At 44.1% G+C, this 21,862-nt stretch overlaps 1 protein-coding gene across 3 annotated transcripts in view; it reads left to right on the top strand.

The window, feature by feature from the left end:
* The first annotated feature begins 807 nt into the window (after positions 1 to 807).
* Positions 808 to 21,862, top strand: part of vps41 (VPS41 subunit of HOPS complex) — a 179,073-nt gene continuing 158,018 nt past the window's right edge. The window contains exons 1-2 of one of the 3 annotated variants that reach the window (XM_033019971.1): positions 808 to 884; positions 9,388 to 9,426. In XM_033019971.1, coding sequence (XP_032875862.1) covers positions 867 to 884; positions 9,388 to 9,426 — 57 coding nt within the window. In that variant the 5' untranslated portion in view covers positions 808 to 866. The remainder of the gene's footprint in view (positions 885 to 9,387; positions 9,427 to 21,862) is intronic. The other 2 variants (XM_033019969.1, XM_033019972.1) reach the window with 2 other exon arrangements.

The following is a 21,862-nucleotide window of genomic DNA, read 5'->3' as shown; positions in this document are numbered from 1 at the left end:
CAAAAATCTGGAGTAACTCCGCAGATCAGACAGCATCTCTGGAGAAAAGGAATGGGTGACGTTTCAGGTCGAGACCCTTCTTCAGACTAAGAGTCAGGGGAAAGGGAAAAATGAGAGATATAAACGGTGATGTATGGAGATGTAGAACAAATGAATGAAAGAGATGGATATAGAACAAATGGATGAAAGAGTGTGGAGGAAGGAACAGCAGATGCTGGTTTAAACCTCCAGTTTAAATTCCATTTGGAATATTTTGGAGGACCATGAAACCAAGAAAACCAAGAAGATAGCCCAATATTCCGGGTGTAACTCAACAGGTCAGACAGCGTAAGGTACACAAAATTGCTGGGGAAACTGAACGGGTGCAGCAGCATCTATGGAGCGAAGGAAATAGGCGGCGTTTCGGGCCGAAACCCTTCTTCAGACAGCTTCTCTGGATAGAAAGAATGGGTTAATGAATGAAAATAAAACAACAATAAAACAAATGAATGAAAGATATTGAAATAGAACAAATGAATGAAAGACGGTATTGAAGTAACAATGGCCTGTTTCCTTAATCATCGTTACTTTTTTTTGCATATCTTTCATTCATTGTTCTTTATCTAATGTTTCACTTATCCCTAACCAGTCTGAAGAAGGGTATCAACCCATTCCTTTTCCCCAGAGATGCTGCCTGTCCTGCTGAGTTACTCCAGCATGTTGTATGTGTCTACCTGTTGGAGTAACTCAATGTGTTCCTTGTTGTCTGCTCTGACGTTTTCCTTTATGCGGACTACAACTCCCATGAGGCGGCGCGGGTTCGTGCGCAGTCGCAGTCGGCGGTGGTGGTCACGTGCCGCCGGGCCTCCCTCCCCAGCAACATCACCATGGCGGAAGTGGAGCAGGTAAACAGAGCGACTCCAGGCTGTGCTCCATCCCCTCCTTCTCAGAGCAAGTCGTGTGCGTGAAACCGAGCGGCTGTTCAAAGGGGAGGAATGGAGGGTGGGTTGGGGCCTGGAGGATGCGGTCATCCCTCGGTGTAGAGTTTTAGTCGAGTCCCACAACACTACCGTGGGCTGCGGCCATCCCTGCCCGTCCCTTCCACACTCACTTCAACAATCGCTGCTGTAAAGATGCGCCTTTCCCGTTGTGTTGCCGTTTCTGAAGAGTAATCGTTCTTTTTTGTTTAAACACAACTGCCTATCTCTTCACGGGCTGTCTGGGGTCGAGTAATCAACCAGAACCTGGATAACTTGCTTTCCACTCTCGGCTGTGGATTCTGAAGGGACCCACTGACATGCAACACGGACACAGAGGCAGCATCTAAGGATAGAAGGGTTTGAAGACTGAAGAAGGGCCTCGACCCGAAACGTCACCCATTCCTTCTCTCCAGAGATGCTGCCTGTCCCGCTGAGTTACTCCAGCATTTTATGCCTATTTCATTGTCCTATCAGGGACACATGACAATAAACTAACTTGAACTTGTGTAAACCTGCATCCACATTTTCCTCATGCACATGTTGCCAGTGATGCTACCTGACCTGCTGAAAAAATCCACTTTTTATCTTCCTTTAGTCAAGAGTGTTTTATTGTCATATGTCCCGGATGGGTCAATGAAATTCTTACTTGCTGCAGCACAACAGAATATGTGAATATGTAAACATAGTACATAACGGGGAAGAGAAAAAAAGAAAAAGCTCAATAAATAACAAATATAGTGCAATAATAATATATTCTTTTGCAGTTCAGAGCTTATTCATTGTTGTGTTTAATAGCCTGATGGCTGTCGGGAAGAAGCTGTTCCTGAACCTAGATGTTACAGTTTTCAGGCTCCTGTACCTTCTTCTTGATGGCAATGGTGAAATGAGTGTGTAGCCAGGATGGTGTGGGTCCTTGATGATTTTGGCTGCCTTTTTGAGGCAGTGACTACGATAGATCCCTTCGACGGTGATGGTGATGGACTGGGCAGTGGTCACAACTTTTTGTGGTCTTTTTCGTTCCTGGACGTTCAAGTTGCCAAACCAGGCCACGATGCAACCAGTCAGAATGTTCTTTACTGGGCACCTGCAGAAGTTTAGGAGAATCCTCTTCGACATGCCGAATCTCCGTAATCTTCTCAGGAAATAGAGTCGCTAATGTTGCATCGGTGTGCTGGGTCCAGGAAAGATCTTTGGAAATATGCACGCCCTAGGAATTTGAAGTTATTGACCCTCTCCACCATCGTCCCATTGATTTGAACAGGATTGTGGGTCCTCATCCTTCCCCTACCAAAGCCCACAATCAGTTCCTTGGTCTTACTGATGTTGAGAGCCAGGTTGTTGTGCTGGCGCCATTTGGTCAGTCAGTCAATTTCACTTCTATACTCTGACTCGTCCCCATCTGTGATTCGTCCACCAACAGTGGTGTCGTCGGCGAACTTGATGATGGAGTTCACATTATGTCCGGCTACGCAGTCATGGGTATAGAGTGAGTATAGCAGGGGGCTGAGCATGCAGCCTTAAGGCGATCCCGTACTAATTGTTACTGAGGATGAAGTGTTTCCACCAATTCGAACAGACTGTGGTCTGTGGATGAGGAAGTCGAGGATCCAATTGCAGAAGGATGCGCAGAGGCCCAGTTCCGTGAGCTTGGTAACCAGCTTGGAAGGGACGATGGTATTAAATGCCGAGCTGTAGTCTACAAACAACAGCCTGACGTAAGTATTTTTATTGTCCAAGTGGTCCAATGCGAAGTGGAGAGCCAGTGAAATTGCATCCTCCGTTGACCTGTTGTGGCAGTATGCGAACTGTGGTGCGTCGAGGTTCTTGTCGAGGTGGGAGTTGATGTGCACCATAACCAACCTCTCAAAGCACTTGATCACCACAGACTTTAGTGCCACTGGACGATAGTCATTGAGGCACGTCACCTTACTCTTCTTGGGCACCGGTATTATTGACGCCCTCTTAAAGCAGGTGGGAACCTCAGACCTCAGAAGTGAGAGGTTGAAAATATCTGCAAAAACTCCCGCCAGTTGGTCTGCACAGGTCTTGAGAACTAAAGTAAATTTTACTCTTGAGGGTAAAGTATCAGCTTTTGGAGTCTGGCATCAATGTCGACTGAATTAATTAGATCCTCAATAAAAGGCATGTTGGCCTGACAGAATACTGGGTTGATTAATGCCATCGTGGAGACATATTTCTCATGACAACTACCTTGATGCTTATTTTTTGCAGTCCTTATTGATTGAACCAAAGCCATAAACCTTTGGGGTGGGTGTTTGTGTCAGTAATTGTCATGCACTGTGGATGGTGCTCACTGCATCTTGCTTGTTGTATAGTGAAGATGCCTACTGTATCTTTAGGTGTACAGGATTGTCGAAGTCACAACCTGTAATAAGACTTAAGGACTCATATTTAACCATCAACAGTAAATTTATTTTACTTGCACAAGGGGAGAATTGTCTCAGCTTTTGGCATCAGGATCATTCTACAGGATCATCTCCATGATTTGAGGAGCAGCTGTGCTGCTGCTGCTGTTGTTTGGAGGCATTCGGGGAAAGACCCTTGTGCTGATTTTAGGTAGACAAAAATGCTGGAGAAACTCAGCGGGTGAGGCAGCATCTATGGTGCAAAGGAATAGGTGACGTTTTGGGTCGAGACCCATCTTCAGCATTTTTGTCTACCTTTGATTTTTCCAGCATCTGCAGTTCTTTCTTAAACTTGTGTTGATATTTTCTGTGGCAATCAACAGGGAATTTCTCTGTAGTTATAGTCACAGTTGTAAAACAGTATATGTCACAGTTGTAGTGCCTCTGAGCAGATCCTATTATTTTTGGATGTTGGAGACTGGACAATGAGGATCATCGTAAAGTTTTAAAGTCTCTTTGTGAGGCCGTGTGCTTTTTTTGTTGGTATTTGCTATATCGACAACCAGTTGGTTAGGGGGTGATGGCAAGACTGGAACAGGATGCAAAATGAAGGAGAGGGCTATCGGGTCTTGCAGCAGCCACAAAATTATGGCTAGGAACTTCTTTGAAGTGTCCTTCCAGCAGATGCTGACAATCCCTGACCTTGATTGTCAATAGACTGGGCTCTAGGTGGTCTGATCAAAGATAAAGAATTCACATGTGCAGTGGTTATTTCAAATGTTTCTATAGTCTATAACAATTTTTCTGTTGTTTCTTGGCTTTTAGGTTCTTTCAGAGCAGTTTCATTGCCCACGAAATGTGTTTGAGTTTACAATCTATTAAACCAGTCCTGATCTTCTCCGATAGGGAAGTCAAAGAGCCTCTTCACAGCTGCGAATTCTGACGGACTTCAGGTCAATCCACTATGGCTCTCTTTTATAGGGATCATCAGCTTCTATGCAAGACTCTGTTTGATTAGCTTTTTATGCAGTTAGGCTGTGGGCCGAGGAGCTTTATCCTGCAGTTTCGTGACCCAAGTCACCAAACTACATGAAATTTTCACATATTGTGTACATTTTTTTAATATAAATCACCCCTGAAACTCGATATGAAGAAGACTTGCACATTTTTATTAAATTAGAGAAAAACCGGAAAAATGTTGGGAATTTTTTAGTCCAATCAAAGCACATTTAACATTGAGTTGTCTGCCAGTTGGCCAATCACGCGCTTTGTTTCAGGCTAGCACACAAAATGGCTGAGGGGGCTTCACAGATGTCTGTGAATGTCGTGGAAACTTGCAGCAGGTAATTGTATTTAGTGGGAAAAGCATTAAAAAGGCTGAAGAAAGTGCTGCGAAGTGGATTAAAGTGCAAGAAAGCCTTGAAAGTCCCTGCTGATGTGCTGGAACACAAAGAAGGCCCTCATGAATCAACTCTAACTGAAAGGTAAGACTAAAGTCTGAATTTATGAAAATCTATCTGTATGGACTTTAATTAATTTAATTGCACCCTTTATAATGTGAATAAATTCATTCATTCATTAATTCATTGATTCAGTCATTTATTCATTCCTTATTCATTCACTCACTCACTTACTCATTCATTCATTCATGAAATTGAGGGCCTAGACTATAACAGTCAATTAAACATTGTCACTAATGCCAGCTTGTTGTAGAGTAATAAGTCTTTAACAACTAATCTCGGAGCTGCCTGCGAAAACTTACCGGGAAAAAGTGCTCCGACCGCGGGGCCTAGGTACTCGCGGTAAAGAGCGATCGATATCCCACCGTTTTTCTCCCGTTATCGGGGTCTGAAAACGACCGCTACAGACGGCACTATGTACAGCCTCCCCCCCCCCCCGCCCGCGGAGATGATCCACAGCTCCGCGATCGCGAATCGGCCGCTTATTAATTGAGACCGCGGCTTCACTTTACCGCGAGTACCTAGGCCCCGCGGTCGGAGCACTTTTTCCCGGTAAGTTTTCGCAGGCAGCTCCGAGATTAGCTGTTAAAGACTTATTACTCTACAACAGGCTGGCATTAGTAAAAATGTTTAATTGACTGTGTTATAGTTTAGGCCCGCAATTTCATGAATGAATGAATGAATGAATGAGTAAGTGAGTGAGTGAATGAATAAGGAATGAATGAATTAATTTATTCACATTATAAAGGGTGCAATTAAATTAATTAAAGTCCATACAGATAGATTTTCATAAATTCAGACTCTAGTCTTACCTTTCAGTTAGAGTTGATTCATGGGGGCCTTTTTGTGTTCCAGCACATCAGCAAGGACTTTCAAGGCTTTCTTAATAATAATAATAATAAATTTTATTTAATGGGCGCCTTTCAGACATCTCAAGGACACCTTACATAGATTAATAGGAATAAAAACATATAATCAGAATAAAATAAGTAATAAAGACATCACAGAGACACAAATTAAACACAGAATTCAATCCAAAAACAGAAAATCAAAAACACAATGTGAAGAGAGAGCAGCGGCAGCCAAAGCGCGCCAGCGTCCACTCTCTCTTCACGGCAGCCATCTTGGACACAGACTTACAGGATTACATTAGACAAAAAAATCATCCCCCCACAGTGGATACCACAGTGGGGGAAGGCACAATGTCCAGTCCCCACCCCAAGTTCACCCCAAAGTCAGGGTGGGGACTGGACATTGCACTTTAATCCACTTCGCAGCACTTTCTTCAGCCTTTTTAATGCTTTTCCCACTAAATACAATTACCTGCTGCAAGTTTCCACGACATTTATTCCACAGAACAACACATCGGAATCTCCAGTAAAACAGGCATCTGTGAAGCCCCTTCAGCCATTTTGTGTGCTAGCCTGAAACAAAGCGCGTGATTGGCCAACTGGCAGACAACTCAATGTTAAATGTGCTTTGATTGGACTACACATTACCGACATTTTTCCGGTTTTTCTCTAATTTAATAAAAATGTGCAAGTCTTCTTCATATCGAGTTTCAGGGGTGATTTATATAAAAAACTTTACACAATATGTGAAAATTTCATGTAGTTTGGTGACTTGGGTCACGAAATCCTATTTCTAGACGCATTTTTGATGCTCGGCCCACAGCCTAAGTGTTCTTACGAAATGCACGATTGATTTTCTTGTGGTAGCCTATCTGTTTCTCCTGTTGTTTTGGGGACAGGTTGATGGTAATAACACAGTGGATTAGATGTTGGTAAGCTTAACAGTCTTGTGTGTCTCATGGTTGTTATGAATATACATACATACCGTGTTCTCTAGCTCAGATCATGGCATGATGTACTCGTGTCACTGTTAGGTTTTGTCTAAGTCGTAAGAGGGTCTAAAATGATTGGATACCAGGTCTGCTTACAACTGCAGGTGCACATGTACACACAGGGTTCCCACCTTCTGTTTCCTTGTCCATTCCCATTATGAATTCTCTATTTCTGATTCTCCTCCCCTTCAGTGTCCATCTATTCCATACTTCTCCAACTCTCCCTTGCACCTTGTCGTTTGTCCCTTCCTTTCCCTGCTCCACATGTTTCCTTCCTCTGATGCTCTGCTGTCCCCTTCCTGCACCTGCTCTGCTCTTTCCTCCCGCAATCTACTTTGGCAAAATCTCAAACTGACTGCCCACATGCACCTTTGTCCTTCTCTTGCTTCTTTCCCTCTGTCTTAATTTCCCTGCAATCTTATGCATCCACCTTACCGCACTCTCTAGCAGTCAGCTGCTTGCTCACACTAAAGGGAAGCCTTCCTCTGGACGAGTGTCAGCAGAGAACTTGAAGGGCCAACACAGTGTGCCTTTGCTACTGCAGCTATCTCATAGATCCAGCGGGGTGGGAGATTGCAACCTTCACGTGGTCCGCCCTGTTTCGACTAATGCAATGAACCTGGCGTGCACAATCAAATAAGATCAAATATAACAAGTTGTCCTACAACAGCCTAAAGTTGTCCTACAGCAAAAGCCACAGTATAAACTATTAGAGAATGCTAATACTAAGTGTAACAGAAAGAACGCTTGGTTACCAATGAAACTAAGTAATGATTTGCCGGATGAAGCACAGCTCTACACGTCGTCTATTCCTTTTCTCCAGAGATGCTGCCTGATCCGTTGAGTTACTCTAGCATTTTGTGTCGATCTTTGGCGTAAACCAGCATCTGCAGCTCCTTCCTACACATTCTTAAATGTGAAGGTCCCCATACAAATGGTAGAAAAGGAAACGAATGAGAGGTTTATGTTTCCATTCGGATAGCATCTAATTACTCTTCCCCCATAAGATCCTGAAATGTTGGTAGTCACATATCCAATCCCTTATCCTCATAGGTCTGTGAACCTCTTCCAATTCTTGCTGGTGGCAATGCACAATTACCTCAGCCATTGTGTTTCTGTAATTAGCAGAATACCTGTTTGTGCTTTTATAATTCATCAAACTGTTTCTCTCATAGGATGGCAGTTCCCAAACCATTCTTATATATTTGTTCTCTGCACAGCCAATTTTGTGTTAACACAAGACTATATGCTCACATTTACAAACCAGCTGTTGACCAGATGGTTTTCCATCACTGTGTTCTTTGTTCTATAATTCCCAGCATTGTTTGCTACTCCAAAAGCCTGATGAAATACTTAACATCTCATTTCCAGCCACATTCATGGGTGGAGGGCCTGTCCCACTTACGCAACTTTTTTGGCGACTGCCGGCACCCGTCATAGGTTGCCGAAAATTTTCAACATGTTGAAAATTCAGTGGCGACCAGAAAGACGCTACGACTCTTTGGAGACCTCTCACGACCATACAGGCTGTATGGTTGTGAGAGGTCTCCTATGGTCGTGAGAGGTCACCCGCGACATGTCCCCTGTATGGTTGTGAGAGGTAAGTAAAATTGACATCTATCATGTTGAAACAAATCTCAGCCATTCTAAAAAACAAATTAATCCCCAAATAAGTTATTTTCCAACCAGTGAAGACGTGCTACATCCAGATGCTGAATTTAGATGAGGGCCTAGAGGAAATCCTAAATGTTGTTGTGGTTTCTGTCAACTTCTCAGCAGAATGCTGTATTGTCACTCGTTGAACAATGCTTTGAAAGATCTATGACACAACAGGCCATCAATCGGCCAAATCGTGAGCTGTAAAATACTTTCACTAACTGTGGTGTTGTATTTTCCTTTAAGTGATTGGAGACTTTTTCCACCATTATCTTGGAGATCATTTTCAAACTAGGATTCATGTTGATTTTAAACTGAAATTATCTTTGGTGCATTCGTTTTTCTGGCTATGATATTGTACTTTGTGAATCTTTGGGGACCTATGGTAAAATTACACTCTCTTGGTAACGTCTTACATTCTTTAGATTTACATTGATATGTAATGCCTATATTAAATAACTTTAGTTTAAGCCAAAGCTTTATTCAGTTCCCAATTAGTTAACTGTTTGTCTTGTTCTTTAAGCTTAACCAGGTGTGGGTTGGGTGGGTTAAGAGGTGGAGAAAAGGCTTCTTCATTTGATCAATTCACAATGAGTGAAAGGTTATCAGGATGTTATTTTTAATGACAGGTTGAAGCTCATCCACTCCTCCTCTGTCTGCAATAGTAGAATCGGGAATTTGATCACCTCAAAATCGTACAAATCTATGCTACTTTACACCAAGGTTAAAAATGACCGTCAAACACTTAACAAGACTTGATGTAATTAGAGGTTGCATAGCGCATTCACTCAAAAATGCAGTTACACTTAAATGCGTAATAAGCCAATAAATTGAAGCAAGAGTCCTCTTGCCACCCCATGCCCTTTTTACTATTAAATATTCCAAATACTAAATAATGACACCTCTCCAAACTCATTTGCAGCAGTGGAAATGCATTTTACTTTGTAGTGCCGGAGGTGGCTTCCTGCCTTCCATTCTTGTGTTGGTGAATTTTCATTGAAGCAGTGTACTTTGATCCCATTTCCTTGTTTTTTCCCTATTTTCTAAATCATATTCTCTTTAATTAAGCAATGCTTTCATTCTAGTCTGTTTGTCTTTTACAGGAAACTCAAAACTATGAGGAGTCCACAGATGAATCTGAGGTAAATTAAATCTGGCAATTGTGTTATTTCAGTTCAAACCTATCCTGCATGCTTGCTCTAGTAATAGTGCTACACGACTCTACTGCTACACAACTCTACTGCTGACATGTTGGCGCAGCGGTAGAATTTCTGCCTTACAGCGCCAGGGACCCGGGTTCAATCCTGACTACGGCTGCTGTCTGTTCGGAGTTTGTGTGTTCTCCCCGTGACCTGCGCGGGTTGTCTCTGAGATCGGTTTCCTCCCACACTCCCAAGATGTACAGGATTGTAGGTTAATTTGTTTAATGTACATGTAAAATTGTTCCTAATGTGTGTAGGATAGTGTTAGTGTGTAGAGATCGCTGGTCAGTGTGGACTTGGTGGGCCAATGGGCAGGTTTCTGCGCTGTATCTCTAAACTAAGCAGTTTTACATTGACACTTTGTTTGAGGACTTGATAGCAATTGTAAATTTGATAGTTATTTTCTAGAGAGTGAAAACTGTTGCTGAAAGTTCAAAGGGTATAAAGAAGAATGTGATGTTTTTAGCAAGACAAGATGGAGTGGAGAAGGAAAGTAATACTTGCAATGCCCGATCTGGTTCAGGCAGCAAATAACTTTTCTTGTTCCTGATAGATCATTGCTTTCTACAATATATTCCAAGCCCTGGATTTTATGCTTACGACGTCAACTTTCTCAGCAGCCTCTACTCTGGCTGAGAGCTGTCATTTCTTCCTCATGTTATGCCAATAAGTATATCATTTCTGGCCCTGAAAGAAACTCAACAAAGTCATGTGAATGTTGTATCCACCAGCTTGCAATAGAAAAATAGGTGCAGGAGTAGGCCATTCGGCCCTTCGAGCCAACACCGCCATTCAATATGATCATGGCTGATCATCAAAAATCAGTACCGATGGGACGACAGATGGCACGATGGGCTAAGTGTTCGGCTGGCAACCGGAAGGTAGCCGGTTCGAATCCCGCCTGGAGTGCATACTGTCGTTGTGTCCTTGGGCAAGACACTTCACCCATCTTTGCCTGTGTGTGAATGTGTGTGAGTGATTGGTGGTGGTCGGAGGGGCCGTAGGCGCAGATTGGCAGCCACGCTTCCGTCAGTCTGCCCCAGGGCAGCTGTGGCTACAGAAGTAGCTTACCACCACCGAGTGTGACTGAGGAGTGAATGAATAATGCGATGTAAAGCGCCTTGAGTATTAGAAAGGCGCTATATAAATCCCATCCATTATTATTATTATTATTACCCCGTTCCTGCTTTCTCCCCATATCCCTTGATTCCGTTAGCCCAAAGAGCTATTTCTAACTCTCTCTCTAAACCATCCAGTGAATTGGCCTCCACTGCCTTCTGTGGCAGAGAATTCCACAGATTTGCAACTCTTTGGGTGAAAAATTCCACAGATTCACAACACTCTGGGTGAAATATTCAGTTTTAGCACAACATTGATTTAAAAAAAAATGCTAGAAATAGGTGAATATTTAAAATGGTGATTTTGAAATTTGAAAAGTGGTGAAATTTGCAATATCCAGCAATAAAAAAAGAACACACAATATACAATCAAAATTTAACACAAACATCTACCACTGCATTCATCACTGTGGTGGAAGGCACAAAACTAGTGGGAGAACTGGGAAGAGGAATCAAGGGCTATCTGAAGTTAGAGAAGTCAATGTTCATATCGCTGGGGTGTAAACTACCCAAGTGAAATATGAGGTGCTGTTCCCCCAATTTGCACTGGGCCTCACTCTGACAATTGCGGAGGCCCAGGACAGAAAGGTCAGTTTGGGAATGGGAGGGAGAGTTGTAGTGCTGAGCCACCGGGAGATCAGGTAAGTTAAGACGGACTGAGCGGAGGTGTTCAGGGGAACGATCACTTGGTCTTGCCGATGTAGAGAAGTTGACACCGGGAACAGCGGATACAGTAGATTCTGTCTCTTTTTAAATGCTCTTCTTAAAAGCTCCACTCCAGGCAACATTCTGGAAACTTTCTTCTCCACCCTGTACAGCACATTTACATCCTTCTTCCTAATGTGGTGACCACGACTGCACAAGATACTCCAGGTGTGTCCTAACCAATGTTATATAAAGCTGTAAACATGGCGTCCAAACTCTATATGCAAAGCCAAGGCCATTGAAGGCAAGCATTTCAAATGCCTTCTGCAACAATTTTTCCACGTGTGCTGTCACTTTCAGGGGATCTATATACTTGAACCCTGAGGTGTTTCTGTTAATCAACACTCACCGGGGCTCTACGATTTATTGTATATGTCCTACCCTTGCTTGCCTTCACAAAAATGCATCACATTTGTTAGGATTAAATTCCATCTGCCATTGTTCTATCCAACCTTCCAGTTGATTTATATCATGCTGTAGCCTGCAGAGTATTGTGTACAATTCTGGTCTCCTTACTGCAAGAAGGATGTGGAAGAGGTAGAGAGAATGCAGAAGAGATTCACCAGGATGTTGGCTAAAATGGAGGGCTGTGGTTATAAGAGGAGATTGGATAGGCTGGGTTTATTATCACTGAACGTAGCGGCCTGAAGTTGATTTTATAGACGTTTATAAAATTCTGAGGACATACAAATTTTAGAATTGTGTTTACTGGGGCAGGGGTGTCTGAACCAAAGATCCTATAGCGAAGCAAGATAGACCACTCTTTCTAAATGCAATGGGCTGGCGTGTAGTACGCAATGGAGCGGAACGCGGGCCTTTTATCATCCATATCAGTAACCCGACCCGACTCACAGTGTAATCAACGTTGCGGGGGAAAAGTTTGTGTTAATAAATTATGATTCTGAAAATGAGGAGAAGATTTTTACCTAAGAACTTTGATTTTGACGAGGATGTTTCCGTAACCGGCTTCCATCTCCGCACTAGTATCTTTGCTCCGCTATGGGATCTTTGGTGCAGAAACGGAAGCCGGTCACGGAAATGGGGCCGAAAATTACCCATGAATCTGCCCATGACTGTACCACGTCTTTTTCGTCGAGTGATCTATCTTGCTCGCTATAGGATCTTTGGTTTGAACGAGAGGGCACAGAACTAAGGTGAGAGGGGAGAAATTTAAAGTAGATCTGAGGAATGTTTTTCATGCAGTGGTGAACATCTTAAACAAAGAGGAGGTTGTGGAGACCGATGCAATGTTTAAAGGGCATTAGGACAGATGTTTGGATAGGAAAGATGGAAAGGATTACAGGTTTAATGTGGGCAAATGGGATTATCATAGATTTGCATCATGGTCAATATGGATGTGGGTAGAATGAGTCTATTCCAGTGCTGAATGCTTTTGATTCTTCCAAACTTCCTTGCTATCTCCCCCACCAAATTTCATAACGTTTAAATAGTTGCGTACATCACTGTTTAAACAAGCCATTAATCCTAAAACCAATCCTTGTGATACAACAACAGTCACAGAATTCAATCAGAAATGCAATCTCCTATCTCCACCCTATTATGAAACCACTTGGCCCATCAAATCTATGCTAGCTTTCTGAGTAAAAAAATGGTATTTGACCTGAAATCTTACGTTTCCCTTTCCAGCATTTTCTCTTTCTATTTTAGATTTCCAGTATCTGCAATTTGCCAGTTTCATTAACTACCCTGGTCATTTTTGAAGTACTGTAAAATAATCTTTTGCATTCAAGTGAAAGAATGGACTTTTCATCCAAAGAACAGCGTCACTCCACAGGAGAAGTCCCTCAGTCAACACAGATTTTTGAGCCCCAGTCTATGGAGAGGGTCTTCAACCCTAATCTGATTCACAGGTTCCGATCACTAGTGAATCTGTGAGAAATGAAACCTAAATACTGGTGGGTTAGGTGGCTCAATAATTCTCATGGCTTGGGGGTCGTGCCAACTGATGATTATTGGACATCTTGTTTGAGGTGCAATGTACATTTTTTCACAGTTACCTTCTTGGTAAGATTTTCCATTTTGTGTTAAGGGAGGTGATTGTTTTGTGCTAAGCTAAATTGATGAAAAGTGCGTAGAAATATAATTGAGTTGTCATTTAGTTTAGTTTAGAGATACAGCGTGGAAACAGGCCCTTCTGCCCACCAAGTCTGCGCCGACCAGCGATCCCCGCACATTAACACTATCCTACACATACTAGGGACAATTTACATTTACATCAAGCCAATTCATCTACAAATCTGTACGTTTGTGGAGTGTGGGAGGAGACCGAAGATCTCGGGAAAACCCATGCAGATCACGGGGAGAACGTACAAACTCCATACAGACACGTATCCGTAGTCAGGATTGAACCTGGCTCTCTGGCGCTGTAAGGCAGCAACTCTACCGCTGCGCCACCGTACTGCTCCACATCTGTGTGGTCATTTTTCACATGCATAGGTTTAAATTACGAAATCTACATTATAATATCACCAAAGGTGGACAAAAATGCTGGAGAAACTCAGCGGGTGAGGCAGCATCTATGGAGCGAAGGAAATGGGCAACGTTTCCAGTCGAAACCCTTCTTCAGACTGATGTGAGGGTGGGGGGGCGGGAGGAAGAAAGGAAGAGGTAGAGCCAGAGGTCTGAGGGAGAGCTGAGAAGGGGACGAGAAAGTAAGGACTACTTGAAATTAGATAAGTCAATGTTCATACCGCTGGGGTGCAAAGTGCCCAAGCAAAATATAATATCCCCAATTTGTTTTTTAATACTTCAAGAATATCACATAACATGGAGGTTACTTGCTTGTTTAATCAAAGATATGTATGGCTGTAATAAACACGGGCATGCATCACAGTGCAAGATACAAACTGCTTGGATGCTTAAGTGGAGATCATTGGAAAGAATGCTGCTGTTTTGTATGAAAAGCTAATGCAAACCAGCATAAAATACCAAGGTGATATTTAGGGTCTGCTATAGTCCAGTCAGATAGCTTGTTACTTATGGCAGTAGAAGGATGAAAGGGAAAAATGAAGCTGCTAGTATTACTCGGAGATTTAGGTCAATTACACATAAAGTAGGAAAAACTCCATTCTTGACATTGGAGCTTGACTTCCAAATTTCAGCTTTCTACATTCTGATGTCAGAACATTCTGACGTTCTCCAGTCATTTTTCGCCTGGAATGGATGAATAAGATTTATAGTAGTAAAAAAAAAGGTGATTGAGATGCCAGGAGAAAATTAGAAAAGGGCATTGAATCATGTGCAAGCTATGTTTAGTTTAGAGATACAGCACGGAAAAAGGGCCTTCGACCCACCGAGTCCGTGCCAACCCGCGATCCCTGTACTCTAAAGGGCCTGTCCCACTTGGGCCGTCACTTGCACGACAGGCCGGTAGTGACAGTCGCGCGAGAGTCGTGAGCGTCACCATGCGCCCGCTCAGCCATCTGGAGCGAGTGACATCATTTGAAGATGGACATAAAATGCAGGAGTAACTCAGCGGGACTGGCAGCATCTCTGGAGAGAAGGAATGGATGATGTTTCGGGTCGAGACCCTTCTTCAGTCTGAAAGAAGGGTCTTGACCCGAAACGTCATCCATTCCTTCTCTCCAGAGATGCTGCTGGTCCGCTGAGTTACTCCTGCATTTTGTGTCTATCTTCCATCTTCTTGGCCCTGCTCTGGGAGTAGGAGTGGGGGCGGATCCTGATCCGCCACAGCCGTGAGCCCCAGGCTGAGTTTGACGATCGTTTGCCTGTTTCTGCTGCTGTTGGAGGTGAGACGTTGCGCCTGTCTCACTTTTGGCCTGTCACACTTTGGCCGTCAGTTACGCGACAGGCCGGTGGCGCGTGAAGTTTTCGTTCAGGACGAAGTCCACACTCCTCCACGCCACTCCACACTCCTCCACACCACTCCATGCGCCCGTCCCCGTGCTACCCACACGCTACCCACATGCTAGCAGGTCGCATAAATGGCGCGCGAAAGACAGCTAAGTGGGACAGGCCCTTAACACTATCCTACACACTAGGGACAATTTACAATCTTTGCCGAAGCCAATTAACCTACAAACCTACAAACCTGTACGTCTTTAGAGCTTGGGAGGAAATCAAAGAATTATATCATTCTTTGATAAATTATATGTATATATCATATTCATGAAAGGAACATATGATTTCAAAGAATTGTTCAAAACATCTCCTGTATAAAGGGTAATCTGTTCCCTATCTCAGCTGCTCAAGATATAACATCTCTTGGCCTGATAACCTTTAGATCAGGTATCTAATGCTCAAATGCAGTCTGTGGTCACCTTTAGCCCTTTTCTGTTGCCCGAGCTGCAATTGCCATTGTCCTGTTCACTTTCAAACGCAGCCAATTCTGTCACCCACCTGATCCCAACTCTGCCCAGCTTATCATCTTCCCCTACCCCACAACCCCCACTGTTATCTTCGTGGAATTTCTGAAACCCTAGGAAATGCCAGTGTGGTTAGTTAAATGCAAACTGCTCAGGAGCATTGTGTTCAATTCCAGGAAACCTTGGGTGTTTTTATAAATCAGCATTTAACTTATGTTTCAACACATGTTTGATAAATCGCTGCACACATCTCCGTTGCACATAATGATCGATAATTTTGAGACATTAATTAATGTGGGTGTTGGTAAGAGAGTGTATGGTAGTTGATGAATAACTAATCCATTAATTATTGAGATGTTGAGTGGTACCCTTACGGTTTGTAAAAGAAAGCCCTCTCTTGATGCACCTAGCATTGTGGTCTCAATGCAAATTACAAAGGTATCCTAACCATTGTAGACTGGAAGGTACACAAAAATGCTGGAGAAACTCAGCGGGTACAGCAGCATCTATGGAGCGAAGGAAATGGGCAACGTTTCGGGCCAAAACCCTTCTTCAGACTTGTAGACTGGAATGTATTTAGAAAAAGGATTTTATAGATGCAAAATAACCCAAAATGGAGAAAGAATATGTTAAATGAATAACGATCATGAAGTAATAACAGGAGATTCAAATACCCCAAACAACCTGACAAGAGGAGGGAACATAAAAGTAGTGAATTGAATTTTTATATTGTGTGCAAATTACTTTCTTACCCTGTGTTTTGAAAGTCCAACATGAGTAATACTACAGGACCTAATAATGGGAGATGAACTAATATGAAGAGAAGTAAGTGTAGAGGAACAGCACGACAAAAGCGACCATTGCGGAATATACTTTGTTAAAATTGAGAATGCCTAAGTAGGGAACATGCCAGTAAAAGAGGAAAATTTATGATTTTAGGGAGTTGAGAATGGGATTAGGGAAAATAAAATTGAAAATTATGCAAATTCATGAAGACTATGACAGTCCACAGATTAATGCAAACATGAGTGGATGGATGTTAGAGTACAATGAAGGTAATATGGAAGCATTTATAAAGAACATGCAAATTCACTGATGATACTGTCAAAGATGAAGAAAGATTGAATAATTCCTTTGCCGCTGTGTTTCGGTTAATATGAGGAATGTGATATCTGATAAACTAATCTTAAAAGAATATAATCCCTGATCTGGATAGATTGCATCTATGCTTATTGAAATGGGCGTGGAAGTGATGGCAGAGGCATTACATAAAAATTCATTGGAAAAAGACAGTGCAAGAGGACTGGTGGGCAGCTAATGGGATTCTTGTATTTAAAAAGAATGCTAGAACAAATCCTGGCAGCTATGGACGTCAACTTAATGTCAATGGTTGGAAAGATAATCCTTTCTCACGAGGTAATAGAAAAACATTTAGAAACTAAAAATAAAATGATCAGCATTGATTTTCAAAAAGGGGAAGGTTCCGTCAACTTTATTGAATTTCTTAAAGAAATAACAGGGAGGATAAAGGGAATGTTACAGCCGTAATATATATGAAATCTTAAAAACATTGTACAATATGACTAAGATCAGAAAATGTGGTGTCAGGAGCAAGTTGTAGAATAGATAGCAAGTTGGTTATAAACCCAAACAGAGGAGAGGACTAGGTTAAATAGGACTAGATGTTCTTTTTAGTTGGTATTCCACATGTCGATATCGGTACCAGGTTCAACATTTTATCAAGCAATTTGGGATATGAAATCAAAACCATAATTTCAATCTTTACGGATGACAGAGTATTTGGGATGTAGTGCCAAATACCTGAATGCATTAAAAAACACATAGGTGGGCACGTAATTGGTAAGGCAGGAAGAGGCCATATACTGCTCGAAAAATATGTGTCATACTCGAGTGGAGGAGGTGGGGGTCTTGGGGTCTTTGTTTAATAATTCATAAACACTAAAAGTAGTGACAGATTAATAATGCATTTTTTTAATATAGTAGAAAAGCACCGGATGTCATTACGAGGGGATAGGTTTGTTCACCTCGTTTTACATCTTGATTAGATTAGACCAGCTAGATTAAACTTTACTGGAGCTTTGCAAATACTTTTAATTTTTATGTTACCATAGAAATAGTTAGCCTGTGACTATTTTTGGTTTGAACTGCTGCGGGAAAGCTCAAGTGTTCTGCCACACTCGAGGATTGCAGTGCGTTGCCTCTTCCTGTGCTCGTGCACACTGGCAATTGTGAAATAAATGTGTTGGGATGAGGCTTGAGGATTGATGGAGTGGATTAGAATTAAAGGGTTATGGGTATGCGCAAGATTCAAGCTAGAGTGAAGTTAGAATGAATATTTATAAGGCAGGGATAGATAGATTCTTGATTAGTACAGATGTCAGTGTCTACGGGGAGAAGGCAGGAGAATGGGGTTAAGAGGGAGAGATCGATTAGCCGTGCTTGAATGGCGGAGTAGCCTTGATGGACCGATGGCCCAATTCTGCTCCTATCACTTATGAAGATTGTGTGATGGACATTTGGAGAGGTCTGAGGAGTGGGCTGGTCGGGGCATTGATTTGGTCTGATTGTCAGAGTGAGGCGGGATTAGTGAAAGAGTTACAGTTGAAGGGACAATAGAGGAATGGAGGGAGTTTCAGAGAGAGAATGGTGTGGGGATGAAGACTGGGAAGAATTATCAGGCACATGGTTCAGGAATCTTGGAATATTTTCACGCTTGCTCATACGGCATTGCAGTGACTTGGTGCGGTTACTCTACTGTGCAATCATCACATTTGTGTTGGGCGTTTCCAAAGTCGAGGAGACCTCATTGTGAACACCAAATGCACTATATTGGATTGTAAGAAGTGCAAGTCATTACTTCACATGAAAAAGCTATTTGGGTCTGTGGGTGGTGGGAAGGGAAGAAGTGAAAGGACATGTTTCTATTGTACGGGGGTGTTATTAGAAGAGGAGTAGTTGATGGGTTTGGAAGGGCAGACCAGGAAGCAATGTCATTGAACTGTTGAAACTAGATGAGAGGGGAATACACATCTGCTGGTAGATTCTTGCTAGTGCTGCTGGAAATTGTGGAGAATGATCCACTGAGAGGGTGAAAGGTAAGGATTCGGGGAGCCCTGTTTTTATTGTGTCCAAGTGGGGAAGCCATGAGAGCAAAGGTGTGGGTTATAGATGAGATGTAATCACGAAATGGTAGATGGGTAGCCATGATTAAGAAAGATGGAAAACATTATTGAGACACCTGTCTTGGAGCAAATGCGATGAAGAAAAAGCTTTGGAGAATGGACAGGAGCCCTAATATGTGACAGGGTAGGGGAGAGGTTAGTCCAGATAGATGTGGGAGTCTGGGAGCTTGCAATGGATGTTTGTCGCTCGCCTATCCCCTGAGATGAAGACATCTAGAAAGGAAAAGGAAGAGTTGAAGATTTACCATATGAAGGTGAGGGTAGGGTGGAAATGGCAGTAAAAGGTATGAACCTTTTGAGTTTTGTATCTGAATGCTGGAAGCAGCACCTGTGCAGTCAATGAGCAAAACAGCATTGAAGCAGTGGAACAGAGTATTGCTAAAAATACATCTATTGATGCTCTTGAACACATTGGGTGTTTCGGGTCTTTCAGCATCAGACACCCTCACCCTGCTGTTCTTGATGGCCCTTCTCCTCGCCATTCCGTTGATGCCCAGTGCACTCAAGTCTTTGTAGAGCGATTGCCCTGAAAAACCTCTGCAGCCAACCTCGATGGGCATACACCTTGCCTTCCAGCCCTGCTTACAGCAGTCTATGACCAGCTTTTCATACTTGGTCATCTTCCTCTCGTGGGCCTCCTCCAGACGGTCCTCCCATGGCACTGTCAGTTCCAACAAGACAATGTTTTTGGTAGCCTCTGAGACCAGGAGGATATCTGGCCTCAGGGTGGTCATGATAATGTGCTGTGGGAACTTCAGCTGTTTCACCAGGTCTCCAGAAAGCTGCCAGTCCTGCGCAGTCGCCAGGATTCCTGACGGATTCCTGGCTGCTGTGGTATTTGGCAGCTGCACAAACGTGATCATCTGGGTGGTGGGGCGTGCACGTCTGCAACTGCTGATTCCCATGCTGATGGCTTCTGCAATGGGTTTGAGAACCTGGTCGTGATGCCAGGTGTACCGGCCCTGCCCAAGAGCTTTCGGGCAACAGCTCAGGATGTTTTCCAACGTCCCCTTGCCTGAGCATTGCGGGCAATCTGGAGATTCTGCTTTGCCCCAGATGAAGAGGTTCGATGGGCTGGGCAGGACATCATACACTGCCTGGACCAGGAACTTGATGCGATGTGGTTTGGTTCAGCTTGCCAGAGCTCAGTCCATGGCCTTTTCCCAACTTGTCCAGGCCCCCTGCTGCCTCAAGCCAACCACTCTGGTATACCTCTCCTCCTCCACCACTGCCCTCACTTCCTCCTGGACCAGCCTGCTCCCCTCCTTCCCCGTGGCCTTGTCGAACTGGGGAGATGGGAAGATTCCCAGGCCTGCTCTTCCCCGAGTCACTGTTCCCACCAGGACTCTGTGGCGTATCCGAGACTCCGCTTGCAGCACGCCTTCGCCGGCTCTTCACTTCCTCCCAGTTTTCACCTCCACCCCTGCCTGAGCCAGTTTAGGGTTACTGGAGTCCCTGTACAGCATCGCCTCTCTGGCCCGAGTCACCTGAAATTCCTCCTCCAGGGACTTCAAGGGCAGCTGGAGCTTGGTATTATTTCCGTAAAGGGCGATGCTGCTAAAACACCTGGGCAGTCCCAGCCACCTCCTGAGAAATCTGCTGACTTTCCTCTCCAATCTCTCTTGATTTGATTTGATTTAATTTAATTTATTGTCATTGTCTTCAATGAAGATACAACAAAATCATTTTTCCATTAGTCATACAAAAAGGTAAAATAAAAACACAGAACACAGTAGTCCACAACACGAACATCCTCACAGCGGCACCAAAGTTCCCCACTGTGAGGGAAGGAACCAAACTCCAGTCAACCTCCTCGCCGATGTTCCCCAATGTTCATCCGTGGTCGGGGTCTCCCGAGCACCCCGCAGTCGCCGCTATGGGCGACCCGATGTTCAGGCCCTCTCGCCGGGAACCTCTCGTCAGCCACTTCCACCAGAGTCCGCGGCTCCCGATGTCCACAGGCCGCGCCGGGCGAAGATTTGCGCTGGTGACCCCCGGCAAAGGGTCCCAGGACTCCGCGATGTTAAAGTCAGCGCAGCCCGCGTTGGGAGCTCCACACCCACAGCTCCGCGATGTTGGAGAAGCGGCCAAACACTCCTGAGCTCCAAGGAAGACCTCGCCCACTCCGTGATCTTTCCAGTGCCCCGCCGCCGCTGAAGCTCTGGTCCGGTCCAGGCAGGAAAGGCCGCGCCAATCCAGCTGGTAGGCCACGAGGGGAGGGGGGGGGGGAGGGGCGAGGACGCGACTCGGATAATAGTCGCATCCCCTCGCCTGGAAGCGACTGGATAGTTTCCCCCTTACCCTACCCGCTCCCTCCCCACATAAAATACTGAAAAAAACAAAAAAAAACACACTCTAAACATAACAAAATTAAAAAAGACAGCCTGACCGTGGGCAGATGCAGCTAGCAACAGCGCCACCGGATATCCAACGATGGATATTGGGACTGTAGACAAGCAGTGGCCAGAGTATCCTTGGCAGGATACCATACTGGTAAATCCATTCCTTGAACTTGCCGGGAAGCCCCAACCGGTCCACTGCTCGCAACCAGCTCCAGCTCCTGACAGGTTGCCTGGACAGATGTTGTATCCTTCAGGCTGCTGTTAAACACCTTGCCAAGACTCTTCACTGGCCTTTCGGAGACAGTTGGGATTGGTGTCCCTTCGATGCTGAAGCGGAACGTGTCCATGACTTTGCCCTTCAGCACCAGTGACCTTGATTTTCCTGGCTTAAACCTCATCCTTTCCCATCCAATCAATTTCTACAACCCCTGCAGGATCCACCTGCCTCCTGCCACTGACTCAGTGGTGACAGTCAGGTCGTCCATGAAGGCTCTGATGGGTGGTTGGCGCACTCCTGACTTGGTCCGAGGGCCCCGGCACTCTGGCTCAGCAGACTGGACAATCATGTTCATCACCAGGGCAAAAAGGATCACAGAGATGGTACAACCTGTAATGATCCCAACCTCCAGTCTGTGCCATTCTGATGTTCCTGCCCCTGATGA

The sequence above is a fragment of the Amblyraja radiata genome, chromosome 4, assembly GCF_010909765.2.
Source record: "Amblyraja radiata isolate CabotCenter1 chromosome 4, sAmbRad1.1.pri, whole genome shotgun sequence".
NCBI classification, from domain to species: domain Eukaryota; kingdom Metazoa; phylum Chordata; class Chondrichthyes; order Rajiformes; family Rajidae; genus Amblyraja; species Amblyraja radiata.
This window is presented reverse-complemented; position numbering and strand designations above follow the sequence as displayed.